Source organism: Capricornis sumatraensis, chromosome 15 (assembly GCF_032405125.1).
Source record: "Capricornis sumatraensis isolate serow.1 chromosome 15, serow.2, whole genome shotgun sequence".
Classification (NCBI taxonomy): Eukaryota; Metazoa; Chordata; class Mammalia; order Artiodactyla; family Bovidae; genus Capricornis; species Capricornis sumatraensis.
The window spans coordinates 39,543,357-39,562,056 of NC_091083.1; the positions used below are offsets into that span (position 1 = coordinate 39,543,357).

General features: G+C 39.0%; 1 protein-coding gene across 1 annotated transcript in view; it reads left to right on the forward strand.

The window, feature by feature from the left end:
• The first annotated feature begins 853 nt into the window (after window positions 1–853).
• The window catches only part of MPP7 (MAGUK p55 scaffold protein 7), a 128,659-nt gene continuing 110,812 nt past the window's right edge, over window positions 854–18,700 (forward strand). The window contains exons 1-2 of the mRNA XM_068986756.1: window positions 854–860; window positions 1,602–1,720. Of these exons, the coding sequence (XP_068842857.1) occupies window positions 854–860; window positions 1,602–1,720 (126 nt within the window). The remainder of the gene's footprint in view (window positions 861–1,601; window positions 1,721–18,700) is intronic.

The window sequence follows — 18,700 nt, forward strand, 5'->3', positions numbered from 1 at the left end:
TGTACCATATAAATTATATCACAGTTGAATTTGTATCATACAGCTCTAATCATATTACTAAGGAATAGGTAATCATTTTTACTACGCCTGAAATCGGTAATAGAATAGTGAAATTCTACCTTCCTTTTACATAATTTCATAGTTTGAACCTCTGACCTTAAATGCTGATCTTGGTGGTTGTGTGTGTGTATGTATTTGTATAAACTGAGACCTGTACATTGACTTAGGTTGAGATACCATAAGAATATTTTTACTGAATTGTAAATAAGTGCTAGTTTAGGAAGGGTGCCAGGTTTTTATGGGAACAAATATAAACCACCAATACTTAAGAATGTAATTGGGAGAAGGTTTTATTTATTTACTTTTCCCTAGAGTATTTTAGATCTTTGTGGCCAAATATAGTCCCAGGAATGTTTCAATTTAATTGAATCTCAAGTTACATATCTCACTTCCAAAGTGGTACCGAATGTATTTGGTTGTGAGTTAATCACGTTATCAGAATATTATAACGCTTTAGGAAGATAACAGCTACACTGATCAGAAGGCCATCATTTACGAATCTTTGCTGGTGGAATATCTTGTAAAGCTGTCTCTCTGATGAACAGCAGCACTTATTCAGACCAGAAATAACAACAGTCCCATGTGCTAGTAAATCCCAGGAGGTCTCGGTGTTTTTGTAGACAGCAGACAGAAATAAAAGGAATTTTGTCCTTTTTACCTCATGTAATCCTGCTGGAAAATGAAACATGTGCTCTGAGTTGATACTGACTTCTGCCAGGTCACCTCCCTGAAGAGTCCGGGCAAGCACTGTTGCAACAGTTCTTGGACAGGAATCTGCCGGCCCCTGAACGCGATGGATGGTCTGCACAGCCTGCTCCTGGGACACTGTGCTACTGTCTGCTCGAGGGAGCTTCCAGCGAGAACATGCGTGACCTGCATCTGTTGCCTTGACTCTTCTCAAGGGCATCACATACCCTCAAATTAGAGTTGCATTTAGGCTAAGTGCTGCAGAGTTTGTTGTTGTTAAAAAAAAAATAGGGTGGCTACAAACAATGCCACACCAAGTACGGTTTCTTCTGGCTTACTTTTTAGAACTTGACTTTGGACGTTCGATAATGCAAATGTTTTTGAAGCTATATATTATTAGGAACCGTTTGGAAACCACAAAACCTTTTTAATGGACCATGCTATCAATTTTCTGCTCTTCTAAAGAAGTTTTTCCTATTCATGACTCACTTCACTCTTTGGCTAACGTCGAGGGAAATGTAATAACGATTAACGGAAGGAATGTATGCGTTTTCTTCTTTTCGATTTTTTTTTTTGAAAGCTTGTACATATTTTTTTTTGTTTCGGGTTATGCAAACTTGGAGGGCTGTAAAATGTTGACCACCACAGGAGGTAAAAACAGGCCTGCTGTACATATATCTTTAGAATTTAAAAATCCAAAAGCTTCCTTTGTTTTTTGGAGAAGAGTTTTGCTTGATGGCCCAGAATACAGATCCAGTAAAAATGACATGTTCAGCCATCAATTACACACACCTTAAGTGAAATTAATGAGATCACTCTGAGATTACACTTTGTGTTTTATTTTCGTTTTATAGGTCTGTATGAGCTGTTGGTGGCTCTGCCAGCCCAGCTGCAGCCACATGTGGACAGCCAGGAAGACCTGACCTTCCTCTGGGATGTGTTTGGTGAAAAAAGCCTGCATTCACTAGTCAAGGTAAACCATGGTGATGTCAGATTTTTCTTTGCGGAAAAACATATGGAAAAATATTTTGAGCGCCATCCAGTAAACCAGAGATCAAATTATTGCCCTCCAAAAACAAAACAGCCTTGTTCCATTTCACTGACAGGCGTGGAAGTTGTTAAAAAAGATTCTACCAAAAATACATAGATGATTTCACTTAATGGTGGCAACCTGGCTGTGCATACTAATAGAGCAAGCCTGCGCCTGCCCTTGTTTAGAAAAAGAATGTGAAATAGTCGCAAGAAGGTTTAGACTCCTCATGGTCAACATTCATGAGCTGGAGTTTAACTTAAATAAATAAATGTTCGCAGCAAAAATTAGAAGGAATATATTTTCTGAGGTTAAGGATGGCAGCTGTTCAGTAGCCACATTAATTTAAAATAATTTCCTCTAACAAAGTCAAATGAAATTCTAGCAAGCTGTTTCTCTTCTTGGCCCAGCGCCACTGACATGGTATTTTGTGTATAAATACACTGACGCTAAATAGGAATAAAAAACAGTGTTTGGAGACCAGTTTCGCCAAGCGTCATACCCTGGAAATGATCAACCACCAGAAATCAGATCTTGCCACACAGCAGTGCTGGGAGTGATCAGGAGTCTTAAAATAGTAAAACGAGAACAAGGAACTTACTGGAAAATATGCCACTCTTGCTTCTGGAAATATGAATTGCATTTTCTCCCATTTAACTCAAGCTGAAAGGAATTTAAAGTCTTACAGAGTCTGCAGGAGATAGAAACTTATGCTTCAACAGTGTCTGATCCTATACTTAATTCAGCTCCATCTGTTACGGTTGTCTGTTGTGATAAGAGGCTTTTTGACTGATGTATAGTATTTGGAAATGAGGGACCATTGTTTCACAGGACAGGACAATTCTTACTGCATTTTTTTTTTTTTTCTCATCAAATTTGCTGAAATTTGTGTGCTTTAAGTCTAGCAATTCTCAAGAGATTAGTGTTGATCTGTGGCATTTTCCTAGCTTTACATTTAAAGAATGCTTTATTGTGTGTGTTGTTTTAATTTTTTTTTTTAGTTTTTGTATTATTGCCAAGATATCTTTGTATTCTAAATAATTTTAGGTAGTTTAGTTACTCTCTTGGGATGTATTAGAAATGGTCTTGGGCTAATAATTGGTAAAGTTTATGACTTAGTGAAGCAATCATGAAAATACTCCTGTATTAAATGTTTGGAAGTTGGATAGTTATGGATTGTTTAGATTGATTTGATCTTGATAGAAGGAATAAAATACATTTCAAATAGCACCATCACTTCTTAATCAGTAAACAAATATGCCCCCCAAACAATGGATGTGTATGTTTGTATTTATTTATATTGTGGCTACTATCTCAGTTTCCTTGCTTATAAATGGAAATTATATTATCTATTGATAAGATTTTTAAAATTAAACTTTTTAGTTTATATTGGAGAATAGCCGATTAACAATGTTGTGATAGTTTCAGGTGGACAGCAAAGGGACTCAGCCATATATATGCATGTATCCATTCTCCCCCCAACTCCCCTCCTGCCAGGCTACCATATAATATTGACAGAATTCCCTCTGCTACACAGTAGGACCTGCTTGATTATCCATTTAAAATGTATCAGTATGTACATGTCCTTCCCAAACTCTTGAACCATCCCTCCCCCCATCCTCCTGCCCCTTGCAACCATAACTTTGTTCTCTAAGTCTGTGAGTCTGTATCTGTTTGACAAGGTTGTTTGTTGACAGAGAGTTTCCAATAAAATAGTGAAGCTCTTAGTTCTTTTGGTAGTTATATAGGTTAGGTGAATAAATTATTAAGAAGAAGCTTAATTATCATAGCATGTGAAGGACCAAAAAGAATTGACAGAGATGGTTGTTATTTTTAGTATTAAAATAATAAAACTTAAGTGTAAAAAATTCTTAGTTACACTAGCTGTTGAGTTTTCAGCATAAGTTGTTATTCAAAGTATGTGTCCATAATTAAGTGGCTAGGAAGCATATTGTTACCAATATCTGGTTTATAAAAACAATGTAGCAAATAAATGGATGTTGCTAGTCTTTAAATAGCATAGTAACATTTGCTCTATTCCAAATGTTTTTCAGTAATTGCCATAAAATGTATTTTAAAATTTAGTTTTATTATGTAATTCTAGTATGTTCTCAGTTTCTTACTAGATGCTGCCCCCCCTCCTTTTCTCATGCACAGACTCAAGGTGTCCTTTGACTGACCCATTATGTTAGTTTTCAAGTAGGAAAACCTAGGATGCCTCCAGAAGGCAGGTCTCACGGGATCAGGAGCGTAGTTTAAACAGCTGGAACAATCTGCTTACCCGTCTTCCAAGAGCCTCTACTGCAGGGTGGAGGAGAGCAGGCTTCTGCTTCTATACATAAATCTCGGTAGAGCAAAAGGAATTTGTTTGAAAAGATTCATTTTGTGTGCTTTGATGTTATGCTCTTTTGCCTGCAGTTAACGCTGTTGGTACATGATTTAGAACTGGGTGAACGGAAAACTTGATTTTATTCTAGCCCCCAATCTTCACAGTTCTCATCTTTTGATTAAAAAAAGAAAGTGGTTGTTAAATTGCCTCGCAGTTTTAAATGCAGACAACTTGCTGATCTGATGTAAAATACACTTAAGAAGAGGCAGGTTTGGTGCTGGGGTCTGCAGCAGGTATGGCATGCCACCTTAAGATCTTGAGCTCCATTCTGAGGGGAATACTGTAGGTTGTGAGTTGTCATTGGAAGAGAACCATGATGATCCTATACTGTAACTGAAGATTTTTTTAAAAGAAAAATTTCTAAATAGAAAAGTTGAATAATAAAAACCATGAATATGAGATTCCAAAAAGGAGTTAAGTTTAAATCAGAAGAAAGTTGATATCGGGACTTCCCTGGCAGTCCAGTGGTTAAGACTCTGTGCTTTCAATGCAGGGGGTATGGGTTCAGTTCCTGGTCAGGAACCTAAGATTCAACATACTGTGTGGTATGGCCAAAAAATAAAAAACAAATAAATAAAGAAGATAGATGGTACCTATTGAAGACCTTGGAAATATTATATATAAGAATGGAAATATCCTATCTAATGTGAGACCAGACAAGGACATCAGTTTCCACATTATCTAGTGAAGGTGATGGACACACAGAGCCACATTTTGGAACTGTGTTTTTGCAAGTTTATAGACCCATGAAGCATGTTGTTTGTGCCCAAATCCCATTTCCAAATCTTATCTCCTATCCTTGTGGTTTTTCCTTTTGAAATTCCTTTACTTTAAATTTTATATTATTCAGTTACATTGTGTGTATTTTTATAATCTGGATTAAGTTCATTTTAAGCCAACAAAATGTGGCTTAAAGACTTACTTAACTATTAATTTTAAAAAAGATCAGTAGTTCTCTTTCTTCAAGAAATTTTTGTTCTTATTTCACAATTGTGTTGGATTTCTAGGATAAGAATATAAAAATTTTAGTACCTTTTAAATAGCTGCCTATGTTTTTTTTTTCCCTTGCCTTTTCAAATAGTTGCATATTTGTGTGGGGCAGGAGAAAAAAAGGTAGCAATCTGAATTTTATTCTTTTGGAGAGTCTGAAGTATTTCAACAAAACACAACTATTATTTCCAAGGAAAATTTCCTGTTATGATTACATTGTTGTGTATATTTTTTGTGATTTCAGTCTTAAAGGAGTCATGGTAAAACTCAACCAGACCCTGATAACATTTAGTTACATAGTTTTAATTTCTGATGCTTGACTGTTTTGTTCATGCTGTCTTTGTTGAGGTCTCACTCTGTGCCAGACAGTATGTAGGACACCAGGGATAAGCTTTCTAATAGAGCAGGTTTAGCCCCTTGTTTTATAGGGTCTTCAGCCCCCCAGAGGACATGGTGATGCGCATTCCACGGTGGCCCACGGTCTCAGCTTTTTGATATGCAGAAGGGGCATCCCTCAATGCTGGCCTCAGAGAGGCGCTGGAGGAGGAACTGGTATTTTCAGCTAAAACTGCATGTTGAAGAAATCTTCTCTATTCTGAGTTTGTTGAGTGTATTTTTTTTTTTAGTCATAAATGGATGTTGGATTTTTTTTTCAAATGATTCTTTCACATCTACTGTTTTGATCATATAGACTTTCTTTATCCTGTTGCTATGATGGATTACTTTATTCCTTCTGAATATTGAACCAGACTTTGCGTTCCTGGGAAAAATCCCACTTGGTTTTGGTATATAGTTCATGTTATCCTTGGTTGGATTTGATTTGCTAATGTTTTGCTGAGGATTTTTACATCTCTGTTCATAAGAGATATTAGTCTGTAGTTTTCCTTTCTTGTAATGTCTTTATCTGGTTTTGGTAATGCTTGGTGTATAGTTAGGAAGTATACTCTCTGCTTCTATTTTTTTACTGGAAGAATTTGTAGAATATTGGTAGGATTTTTTCCATAAATTCACCATTGAAACCATCTGGGCCTAGTGCTAGCTGTTTGGGAAGGTTTTTAACTATTGATTTCTTTGGTAGATATAAGCCTATTTAGATCACCTATTTATTTTTGTGTAGAGTTTTTGTCATTTGTATCTTTCAAGGAATTGGTGGAATCATGTAAGTTACCAAATTTGAGGGCATGGAATTGTTTATAATCTTTTATTATCTTTTTAATGTCCTTAGGATCCATAATGATGACTCTTCTTTCATTTTTGATATTATTAGGAGTTTATGCCTCATTTTCTTATTAGCCTGGCTGTGGGTTCATCAGTTAATCTTTTCAAAGAACCAGCTTTTGGTTTCACTGAATTTTTTTTTTCCTGTTTCAATTCTGTTGCTTTTTGCTTGTATTTTATTCTTTCTTTCTTTTTTTCCTCCTTGCTCTTTTCCCTCTAGTTTCCTAAGGGAGAAGCTTAGAAAATTGATTTTAGTTCTGTTTTTTTTTTTTTTTATGTTCAATGCCATGCTTTCCCTCTAACCACTACTTCTGCATCATTCCACAAATTTTGTTAAACCATATTTTCATTTATTGCAAAATGTTTAAAAAATTTATCTTGAAACTTCTCCCTTGGCCCATGTGTACTTTAGAATTGTTGGTTAGTTCCCAAACATGTGGAGATTTTACTGCTGTCTTTCTGTTATTGATTTCTATTTTAACTCCATGTGACCTGAGAGCATATCCTATATGATTTCCATTTTATTAAGGTGTATTATGGTTCAGAATGTGGTCTGTCTTGTTCTGTGTGAGCTTGAGAAGAATGTGTATTCTGCTGTTGTTGGATGAAGTATTTGATTAAGTTGGTTGATGGTGCTAAATACTGATTTTCGGCCTGCTGGATCTGTCAATCACTGATAAAAGAGTGTTGGAGTTTTCTAGTACAGAAGTGGCTTTGTTCATTTCTTCTTGCAATCTTATCAGTTTTGCATCCTGTGTTCTGAGGCTGTCTTGTTAGATGCATGCACACTGAGGATTATGATGTTTTCTCAGAGGGTTGACTCTGTTTTCATCATGTAATACCCTCCTGTATCGCTTACAGTTTACTTTGTTCTGCTGTCCACTTTGTCTGAAACTGATGTGGGTACTGCAGCTTTCTTTTGGTTAGTGTTAGCATGGTCTATTGGAGAAGGAAGTGGCAACCCACTCCAGTGTTCTTGCCTGGAGAATCCCAGGGATGGGGGAGCCTGGTGGGCTGCTGTCTATGGGGTCGCACAGAGTCGGACACGACTGAAGTGACTTAGCAGCAGCAGCAGCAGCAGCAGCAGCAGCAGCGTGGTCTATCTTTCTCTCTTTCTTTCTTTTAATCCATCTATATTTATAGATATATTTGTCACACCCAGGAGAGCTGGGTGTGTTCTATTTGTAAGATGGGTTCTTATAGACATTAGTTTCTTCCCTTTTCAATCTACTCTCATAGTCTTTGTCTTTCAATTGATATATTTAGACCATTCATATTTAGAGTGTTTGTTGATATAACTGGTTATATTTGCCATGTCTGCCACTGATTTCTGTTCATAGCACTTGTTCTTTTTTTTTTTTTTAAATCACCCTCTCTCTTCCTACTCTGCTTTTAGGTGAACATTTTATATGATTCCATCCTAACATATCAAATTTTTTTTAGTGCTTGCCATTATTGAGTTTGCTACATACATTAACAGCTAATCTAGGTCTACTCTGAAGTAACACTGTACCTTGTTGCAGGTAGTTGCAGGTATCTTATAAAGAATATTCTTAATTCCTTTTTCTATGTCCTTTATAGCATTGCTGTCATTCATGTCACCTATCCATATACTATCATCACCCAATGCATTGCTGTTATTCTTTGAACAAAGAGTTGTCAGATCAATTAAGAGTAGGAAAAATAACAGATTTTGTTTTACCTTTATTTACTCCTTCTCTGATGCTCTTCTTTTCTTGATGTATTTCTAGTGCCTGACCTATATCACTTTCCTTGTCTCTTAAAGAATTTCTTTTAACACTTGTTGCAAGGCAGGTCTACTGACAGCAGATTTCTTTTAAAGTTTGTGTGTTTATTTCTCCGTTACTTTCAAAGTACAGTTTCATTGGATACAGAATTCTAGAGTGGTGGTTTTTCCTTTCAACACTTGAAATATTTTACTCCAGTTTCTCCTTGCTTACATAGTTTCTGATGAGGTGTCTGATGTTATTCTTGTCTTTGCCTTCTATAGGGAAGGTGTTTTTTCACTTGGAATTATTTCAATATTTTCTCTTTATTTTTGGATCTTGCAGTTTGAATATGGTGTACCAAAGGGTAGATTATTGGGCATTTATTCTGTTGGATATTTTCTGAGCTTCCTGGATCTGTGGTTTGGTGTTTTGTTGTTAATTTTGGAGAATTCTCAGTCATTATTACTTTGAGTATTTCTTCTTTTTCTCTTTGTTACAGAAGATGTATGGAACGTGTCCCATAGTTCTTGGATATGGTGTTCCTTTTTAAAAATTTCATCTCATTTCTCTTTGTTTCAGTTTGGGGAATTTCCATTAACATATTTTCAGTCTTACTGATTCTTTCCTTGGCCGTGTCCAGTCTACTGATGAGCACATCAAAAGCATTCTTCATGTCTGTTATGGTGTTCCTTGTTTCTAGCATTCGTTTTGATTCTGTCTTAGAGTTTCCATCTCTCTGCTTACATTTTCCATCTGTTCTTGCATGTGGTCCACTTTTTCCATTAGCGCTATTAGCCTATTAATCATGTGTATTTTAAATTCCCTATTTCATAGTTCCAACTTCTGTGTCAGAGTTGAGTCTTTTTCGGATCCTTGCTTTATCTCTTCAGACTGTGCTTTTATTGCCTTTTATTATGCTTTGTGATTTTCTATTGAAAGTTGGACATGATGTATTGGGTAATAGGTACTGAGGTGATTAGGCTTTACATGTGAGTTTTGGCTTTGACCTGGCTGTGTTTAATGTTTGCTGAAGCTCTCAGTACCCGAGGCTCCAGTTTCCTTAGTGTCTCTCCCTCCCCTGTTCCCTTTGTCTTTCTTTAAGAATGCTCTTGGAGTCTGTATCTTTGGCTGTCTCAGTTATAACCCAGTGTTATTTTACTGGAGCCCTTTTGGTGATGGTGAGGTCTTGGAGAGAGGAATTGTTATATAATATTCTGATTAAATGTCAGTACCTGGGATATGAGGACCTTCAAAAGCATTTCTTAGCCTTTTTTTTTTCTTTTTTTTTTCCCCTTTTTTCCCTTATTTGAGATAGGAAGGCTGGGAGATGGGGATGTGGTTGTTTTCTTACTGCCGTTTTCCCAGGTCAAATACGGCTCTGATAAATAAAGCCACTCTCTTGGAGGGATAGCTCAGTTGGTAAAGAATCCACCTGCAATGCAGGAGACCTCGGTTCAATTCCTGCGTTGAGAAGATCCGCTGGAGAAGGGATAGGCTACCCACTCCAATATTGTTGGGCTTCCCTTGTGGCTCAGCTGGTAAAGAATTTGCCTGCAATGCAGGAGACCTGGGTTTGATCCCTGGGTTGGGAAAATCCCCTGGAGAAGGGAAAGGCTACCCACTCCAGTATTCTGGCCTGGAGAATTTCATGGACTGTATAGAAACCCCAGACTGGAACAGACTGTACTGGGGTTGCAAGAGTCTGACATGACTGAGCGACTTTAACTTTCACTCAGAGGGAAGGGGTTTCTCAGGTGATTCTAAAGGTAAAGAACCCACCGGCCAGTGCAGGAGGCGAAGAGACATGGGTTCAATTCCTGGGTTGGGAATATCCCCTGGAGGAGAGCACGGCAACCCACTCCAGTATTCTTGCCTGGAGAATCCTATGGACAGAGGAGCATGGTGGGCTACAGTCCACAGGGTCGCAAAGCAACTGAAGCAGCTTAGCATGTATGCATGCTTGGAGAGGAGAGAGCTCTTGGCCTTTGTATTGCAAAATGGTTACTTTTCTCCTTCCCCTGCTTGAAACACTAGGGGATTTTCTCCTGTTTTCACCATGAGAACTTGGTAGGGCTTTTTTTTTTTTTTCTTTTGAGTAGAGCTCTTTGAGGAAAGTGCAAGGTTCTCCTCCAAGACCGAGTCCCTCAGACTAGTTACCTTTGCCCAGCATTAATTTGTCAAAATGACTGGTTAAGGGTTTCTGCAAGTTTCTGGCTCGAGCAGTTTCTACCCCTGCTAAGTTGATTTCAGCCATGATTTTCCCTCCCGATTCCAGGTGACAGTTAGTCCTGCAAGTTCCTTTCCCTTCACATGTCTGAGCTGAAACCAGACATCTTCCTTTGCCCTCTTTTTTGGTTATGATTTCATTATTGATTTGCAAGAGTTCTTTATTTTGGATAACTGCTTCTTACCAAATTATAATTGAAAATATTTAATTTCTCTTCTTAAAGATGCCCTGCAGTTTTATTTTTAATGAAACACATGATGTCATGGGCAGGGTAGTTGACACGTGGAAGCTAGATATGAGGGATAACTTAGTGGCAGTTTATTTTCCATCTCTGTATGAATGTGAATTCGTGAAGTCTTTAATGCTTGTGAAGTTAGGTAGGATTTTAAAAGTGAAAACCTTACTCTTGAGTCTGAAAATAAGTCTTGAGCAGATGCTCAGAAAGCAACCTGTGAATGAGAATGTACTTTAAAAATTTTATATCTCCAACCTGGAAACTTCAGGAAATGAAAAACCAGCTTGAAGGTAATGCTTGATCTTAATCTTCCAATAATTCCAGTTTTCTTAATCATTAGCACCATGAGACTTGCCTGGAAAGTAGTTATTTCCAGGATAATTGATATAGTCAAGCCATAAAGGAGAGAGACAGATAATTTTATTGGGTAGTGGTTTTATAATCATGCAGGCACTCCACATTCTTCTCTTCTTTTCATCTAGAAGCAGTGGAAAGCTTCGTATGGGGCTGGGGAAGGTGATATTTACATGGTAGTAAATCAGCTTCAAGGCTGAAAGGCTATTTTACAAGAAGCTTGCTGGTCCCAGCTCTTTAGACACAAATTGTGCTGTTTTGGAGGGGAGAGAGGGGTGTGGGGTTCAGAGAGAAAGCCCGCTGGGGAGGTTATGTTACTTGCCTCTGCAATCCCATTTGCCTTGGTGGGAGGAAAAGGAAAAGGCAGTCAGACACTGCGAATGATCCCCGGCCACCTGGGCTGACGGAGGGGAGAGCTGGGTGTCAGCAGCTGGTAACGCTCCTCGGCCAATCAAAGGTAATTGTTTGGCCAGCTCTATTGGAGCCAGACGAAGTTATTTCTTACGTTATAGTTTACATTTTTTCAGGCACAGAAACATGTAAAGTCTGCTGAAGATATGAATTCCTGAGACCCTGAGTAAATTGTTGCCTTTGTAATTCACACTCTCAAAACAGAGGCCATATGTAATCCTTCTTAGAGATTTGCTCAGGACTGGGGATGGGGGGACCCAGGGGCCAGGACTGAGGGTACTTGATAGGGTTGCTTCCTCCTGCTGGGTGTGTGTTTCACATCATGGAACAGCACCTTTTGAAAGTTGCTGTGAGATTTAGATATTTATTTGAATATGCTTTGCTTTAGAGCAGTCATCTTAATTTGCATATATTCATAATTGACTAACAGGGAGTCTGTTTACTCCACACACTCATGTGGGGTATCCTACCTGATTTAAAGAGCAGTTCATTCCCTATTACTCAGCCATAGAATGGAATGAAATTGGGTCATCTGTAGAGATCTAGATGGACTTCGAGACTCATACAGAGTGAAGTAAGTCACAAAGAGAAAAATAAATATTGTATGTTAACACATACATATGGAATCTAGAAAATGGTACTATGAGCCTATTTGCAGGGCAGAAATAGAGATGCAGACGTAGAGAACGAACTCGTGGACATAGCAGGGGAAGGAGAGGGTGGGATGAATTGACAGGGTAGCATTGAAATACATACATTACCTTGTGTAAAATAGATAGCCACTGGGAAACTGCTGTATAACACAGGGGACTCAGCTCAATGCTCTGTGATGACCTAGAGGGGTATGATGGAGGGGCCGTGGGAGGGAGGCTTAAGAGGGAGGAGATATATATATATTTATACATATATATATGTGCACACACACGTACATACAATTGATTCACGTTGCTGTACAGCAGAAACTCAGAAACTAACATAACTTTATAAAGCAATTTTATTCCAATAAAATAGTAAAAAAAGGAAAGAACAATGTATTCCTTAGAATGGGTAGAGGCAGGAAACCAGTAATCCTCTCACTTCCTTGTAGAGGTGATTCCTGCTATTCTCCAATTCCAGAGAACTGGAATTTCAGTAGGAATACATGGAACTTCTCTGGATTTTCTACCTAGCAGTGGGGTTGCTGGGCAAAGTTGCGCATCCCCCTTCATTAGGTTCTGCTGAGTTGTTCTGTAGGTGTGGTTGGACATAGCCAGCAAGGGAATGATTGGCTCAGGGAGTTGTATGTTTGCAGTTCTGGTGCCTGGATCAGCTCTCATTTCCACCCTGATATCTGGACTGTGGTGTTTTTGGAGACTTCACCGTAAGGCGAGGGCGGGCAATTGTTTGTGTCCTGTTACTAGGATGCTGTTGGGCCATGAGTGTGGTCTTCCTGCTCTGAATTGGTTCTCAAAGTACATTGACTATAGATGGTTGTGGACCCAGAGAGGAAAAGGGAGGGGCCTGTTCCTCAGGGCCCCGATGGACTATGAGGTGGCAGGGTCACTTAGAGCTAGGTCCTCGCCTCTCTGGGCTGTGTTGGAAGGTGTGCAGGAACACACATGCTGTTCACAGGAGACTCAAGGTTGAGGTGGAATTTCACATAACAGATTTGAACATGCTTTTGTGGGCTGGCTTGGAGACCTCGCTGCCATTTTAAACAGTGTTTCTAGAATTGTCTTTGCGACCCCATGGACTTCAGCACGCCAGGCCTCTCTGTCCCTCACCATCTCCCAAAGTTTGCCCAAGTTCATATCCATTGCACCAGTGATGCTATCCAGCCATCTTGTCCTCTGACGCCCTCTTCTCCTTCTGCCGTCAATCTTTCCCAGAATTAGGGACTTTTCCAATGAGTCCTGGACTTATGTAGTTTCTAGCATGTGTCTCCAAATCTTAAAAAAAATTAGAAGCAGAAGTAAACTTTTGGTGTAAACTCCATTTGATCTGGAGGGAGGGATTGGATAATATTCCCTGGAGTTTAGTTTGGTGCGTCAGGCACTCAGCTCATAATCATTAAGTGAATGAGTGGGTTCCCTATGTGGCTGAACAGGTAATTTCTAGAGGGAGGAATCTTGGAAGCTCCAGGGACAGCTTTGATTATTCAGATTACCTTTGGACTTTTGTCTGCCTCTTTTTTCCTTTTTTCTCCCACTCTTGCAGTCATTTCATTCTCCTTGTGTTGGTCTAGCTGCCTTGCGAGCAGTGCATGAATCATGGACTTTTGGGGATACTGAGGAGTGTTCCGTGCCCACTCTTGCCCTTCATGGGGACACACGTCTGCAGTAGTGGCTCAGAGCTGGGGCCCTGGAGCCACATTGCTGGGTCTCAGATCCTGGCTGTGCCAAGGACATGTACCAACAGTAAGACGACAGTAACAGTCATAGTGTTTTACTTCACGGTGTCTCCTTTTCCTTATGTATTAAGGGGAGACAGTAGTAGTTATGAGGACTGAATGAATGAATATATGAAATATGCTTTAAATGGTCTGGTACATAAGTCGCTATGGTTGTTATCATCTTAAACCTACATTTCTTTCTGTTTGCTATGTTCAGTGCTTATCCCAGAATTTACACTGTTTTCTTTTCATCATCCCTTTGGCTACATTCTGCTTTTTTCACGATGATGTTGTCTTGCCTTAATAAACTTTTGTTCTTGCCTTTTTACTTCCTTGCTCTCACTCTGTGAAATTGCAGTGGAAATTGATATAGTCTATGATTTGAAACTCTTGAAAAAGTTCTTGAGTTGGCTAAATGTGTTTTCTAACTTTTCCTTCACTTTTAAAATGTCATAGAATATTTGGGGCATGAGGAAAGGCAGAATCACAGCTTGAATACCCGCATATTCACCACACAGCATAGGAAAGAAAACACTGCAGGTTCGGTTGAAGCCTGAGTGTCCTTTCTTGTTTCTGTTTTTTTTTCCTCGCCTGCCAGAGGTCACCTTATCTTGAATTTCTGTTCTGGAAAAATACAAAATACTACTTTGTGCGTTTGAAAACTTTTTATAATTAGAATGATAGTCAACAACTTTCTGTCTTTTGTTGTTGCTGTTGTTGAACATTTTGCTGTATATTTTGAGATGTATTTATGGTGATACAGATAACTCTGATTCAGTACTTTCCATGGCTATATGGCATTCTTTGACTTAATTACAAATTGTTTATTCTCTTGGTGATGGCTGCTTACATTGAAAGATTGTCCTTCACATTCAAGATGCCTTCACTTGGAAACCAGTGTTGTCTCCTTGTCACTTTGAGCAAACCGTGAACTTGGGCAAACGTCGGGAGAGGGTGAGGGACAGGAAGGCCTGGCCTGCTGCAGTCCATGGGGTTGCAAAGAGCTGGACATGAACGGGCGACTGAACTACAAAGAGTCCTCTGGGGCAGACAGGAGATGCTGCTCTAGAGTGGGTGCATCTCACGCTTCTTTAGGTATGACCAGGTTACTCTTCTAAGCTTGTTTCCTGTTACATTCCCACCAGCGGAAGGAGAGTCTCCATTGCTTTATGTCTGTGTTAACACTTGGAATTAATTTTTGCCAACAGGGTCAGTTTGAAATATTGTCCGCTTATTTGAGTTTCTGCTCATCTGAATACTAGAGATTGAGCTATTCCAGTCTCCTTTCTCTGATCTTTGGCTGTTGTTTCTCTCTTGTTGCGTGTCTTCATCTGGCTGATTTGTGGGAACTACTTCATATATCTGGTACTGGATCTCTGTTTGTATGTGTTGTGTCTTCTGGTCTCTGCTCCGTTCACTTTTTATGATAGTTTATTGCATCCAAGCATACATTTGCACAGATTCTATTTGTCTTAAATGCAGAAGACAGAGCATCTTGGACAGACCCACCACCCAGTACAAAATCCTTCGCTCGTGGGTCTAGGAGGACATATAGTAGGGTGTGAGGTGTGTAGACTTCACCCAAGACTGAGGTCTGAGTTATTTTTAAATGCTGATTCTGTGACTCTTTGCACTCATCTAATATTGTAAGCATCTATGTGACGTATTTTGGCACCTACTGTAGTTATGGGTATGGTGTTCATTGAAGCCAGTCCTTTCTGGCAGGAGCTGTGCATAATCCATCCTTGCATATTCCACGTGGCTTACAGGTGATGTAGGTGTTGAGGGGAGGGTTGCTGTTGAGAGGGACTGGACACCTTCCCTTGCAGGCTTCACTCTGCCCAGTTTGGTTACCATTTATTTTACAAATACTCGAGTGCCCGCTGAGGGCATAGTGACTTTTGCTCACATCCCATTGAGTTTGTTTATGGCAATACTATGGTCCTTCATAAATAACTGATACTGTAGTTTTGTTTTTTAAATCACTTTCAGTTAGAATTCAAGTTGTGGAAGTTGTGTCATCTTTATTACAGATAGATGACAGTAAAGATTTTAATCCACCTGTTTTAAAATGAAAGGTACTGTTAATATTTTTTAGATGTCAGTACAGATAGTAGGAATGAGAGGTGTTCTTTGGGGGTCATGATTTGAATATGTGTATGGATGATTTTATTTTTCTTTCCATCTTCACATAAAATATTTAGAAAATCTGTAACATTTTCAAATGAAGTACTTTCAAACGTTTCAAAATGTTATTTAAAATGCTCTATTGGAATTTTTAAAACCAAGACTTTAATGCAATTTTATTATTTAAAAAACCCTCAAAGTGAAATCATAGGCTTTTGTGTATATAAAATGCAATGAATTAATTTTAAATGATTTTGCACTGAGTCACAGAAACATCTACCCTGCCATCCCTCCGTTGGTAATACTATTTGCAGGCACATGTGAGGTCACATTGGCTGTGTCCCTTGATGTGGGCGAAAGACTTGTGGAGTCAATAAAATGTGAGTGAACATGAGATGTGACTACAGCCAGGAGCCCCGAGGAGCCGGGCCGTGGTTGCCTCGTCTCTGGCCATTGCTGGTTATCGGGAGTGTGAGATACTGGGGCACCCTCCACTTGGCCTGGCAGGTGGGCATGTGAGCAGAGTCCTCAGGACTTGGAGTGTTAACGGGACCACAGGCTTCACTGTTAGAAGCCGCTAAGACTCAGGGGGTGGTTATCACCACCGGTTACCCCACTCAGACCCAACAGGGGCCTTTGCTGTGTGGTGGTACTCTATTTTTCACGTTCAGCTGGGTGATGTAGCGCTGAAGATAAATGCGTGTTCACAGTGCAGCCTTCGCTTGAAGCTTGTTCCTTTAAGTGGTTGCTATTGATCTGACAGTCGTGCTATAAAAAGTTAGTGTTTGCAGGGCAGAAATAGAGACACAGACATAGAGAACAGATGTGTGGACGTGGGGCACAGTGGGATGAATTGGGAGATTAGCAATGACATGTATATATACTACCATATGTAGCTTTCCACAGCTAGTGGAAAGCTGCTGTGTAGCACAGAGGCTCAGCCCGATGCTCTGTGATAACCTAGAGGTCGGGGATGGGTCGGTGGGAGAGAGGCTCAGGATGGGGGGGGGGGATATATGAATATGTATGGCTGATCCACTTTGTTGTACAGTGGAAACTAACACAACATTGTAAAGCAGTTGTACTCCAATAAAAATTTTTATATGGAAATGCAAAAAGAAAATGGTTAAAAGGGTAAATATTATGCATGTTTTACCATAGTAAAGAAGATGCATAAAGAAAAAAGAAGATGCATAAAAAAGTTAGGGTTTGTTTTCTTATCAAAACTTAGTAATATTTTCTTTCTTGATACGCATGCATCTCCCTCCTAACTGCTATGTCAAGGCTTGGGGAAAGGAGACGTGCGTTTTACAGTCTCACTGGTTTTTTGTGATGTTCCCAGTGCAGTCGGGTGTGCTGGCCTGGGTCCTCCATCTCTAACTTCATATTCTTTCTCATCATGACTACATCTATGTTATTCTCACAGTTTCTTGTTTTCTTACTAAATTTCATGAGATTGTTTTGGGTTGACATGAGGACTTTCAAGATCAAAATATAAAATGTGTGTGTACATACATACCTTCTGATAGACCTTTGCTAATTAATAAATGGCCTTTAATATATCCAGTCATGTATTTTGCATGCAATTAGTGTTTCAATAGTGCCTTCCTTTTCTTTTATACCTGGGTAGAACAGCAGCTATATGTGATTTTTTCCCCTTATTTTCATTTCTGTGTTTAGTTCAGTTAGAAGCCAAATGGAACAGTGTTAACTGTCAACTTAAAAAATACACTGTATTTATGCACTTCATTTGTTCAAGTTGGTATGTTTTAGATTATGCAGGTGATAAAAATTTGATTTTCACTACGTGATAAACTTGACTTACATCTTTGGTTTCCAATTTGAGTAAATATTTGTGTGGTCACTGTTGTGTGCATACCAAGATTCAGATCATTGCCTTGCCATGCTTTTTGATCTTCTGTCCTTCCACTAGGTGGCGCTCGCTCCTTTAGGAAACCTGAGCATTCAAGGAACTTGCTGGTTGTTACTGAAGGATTACAAATAAAAAGAAGCAAATGCAGGCCAAAGCAGTATGAAAAACATGTGAAATTTCCTTATGTCCTATAAAGAGCCATAGAACTTTGTGATAGAGGTCGTTATTATTAGTAATATGTTTCCAAGGAATATATTTCCAAGTGATTTTATTACATAGGTCCTTCGTATAAAAAGTACTTAAACATTTCTCATACCTGGTGTTAGGTGGTTGGGATATGATGGCAAAAAATAGACATGGTGGTCTGTATTCTATGTGACTCTTGAAATAAATACTCAAATAATCACTTAAATAAGGGTAAATTTTATAGCCATATACAGAGAGGTTTTTGGTACTTAGAATGTGTAGGAGTGGGCGTGGTAGGAGTGTTTGCTCATGTTTGGGAAAGTTTTGCTGAAGAAGTGATTATTGAGCTAGTTAATGATGTCTAAGGGATGCTTAAGAACTAGCTGGGTAAGAGTGGATTGAGGCAGGAATTTCACAACGAGCATCACTGTGTTGGGGGTTCTCTGACTGCACCCCAGTGTTGTCGAGGGATCCAGCAGGCCTTTTCAGTTTGGAGACTTTGTTCTTCAGTTCTTATGCCTTTGATAATTTCCTTTCCTCAGTTCTTTTGCATCTTTCTGGAAGTCATTTTAGCTATGTACTGGTCTTTCTCGATTAGCAGTCTGATTTTTTTTTCCCTTCTGCTCTTTCTGAAAGATATCCTCAACCTTTCCTTTCCATCTTTCTATTTAATTTGTAAAAAATACGCTGTTAAAATTGTAATTCCAAATATGTTTGCGTGTGTGTCTGTGTCGCTGTTCCTTTTTCATAACATCCTAATCTTATACCATGGGTGCACTGTAGAATTAAGAATAATTAAAACAAAATGCCCC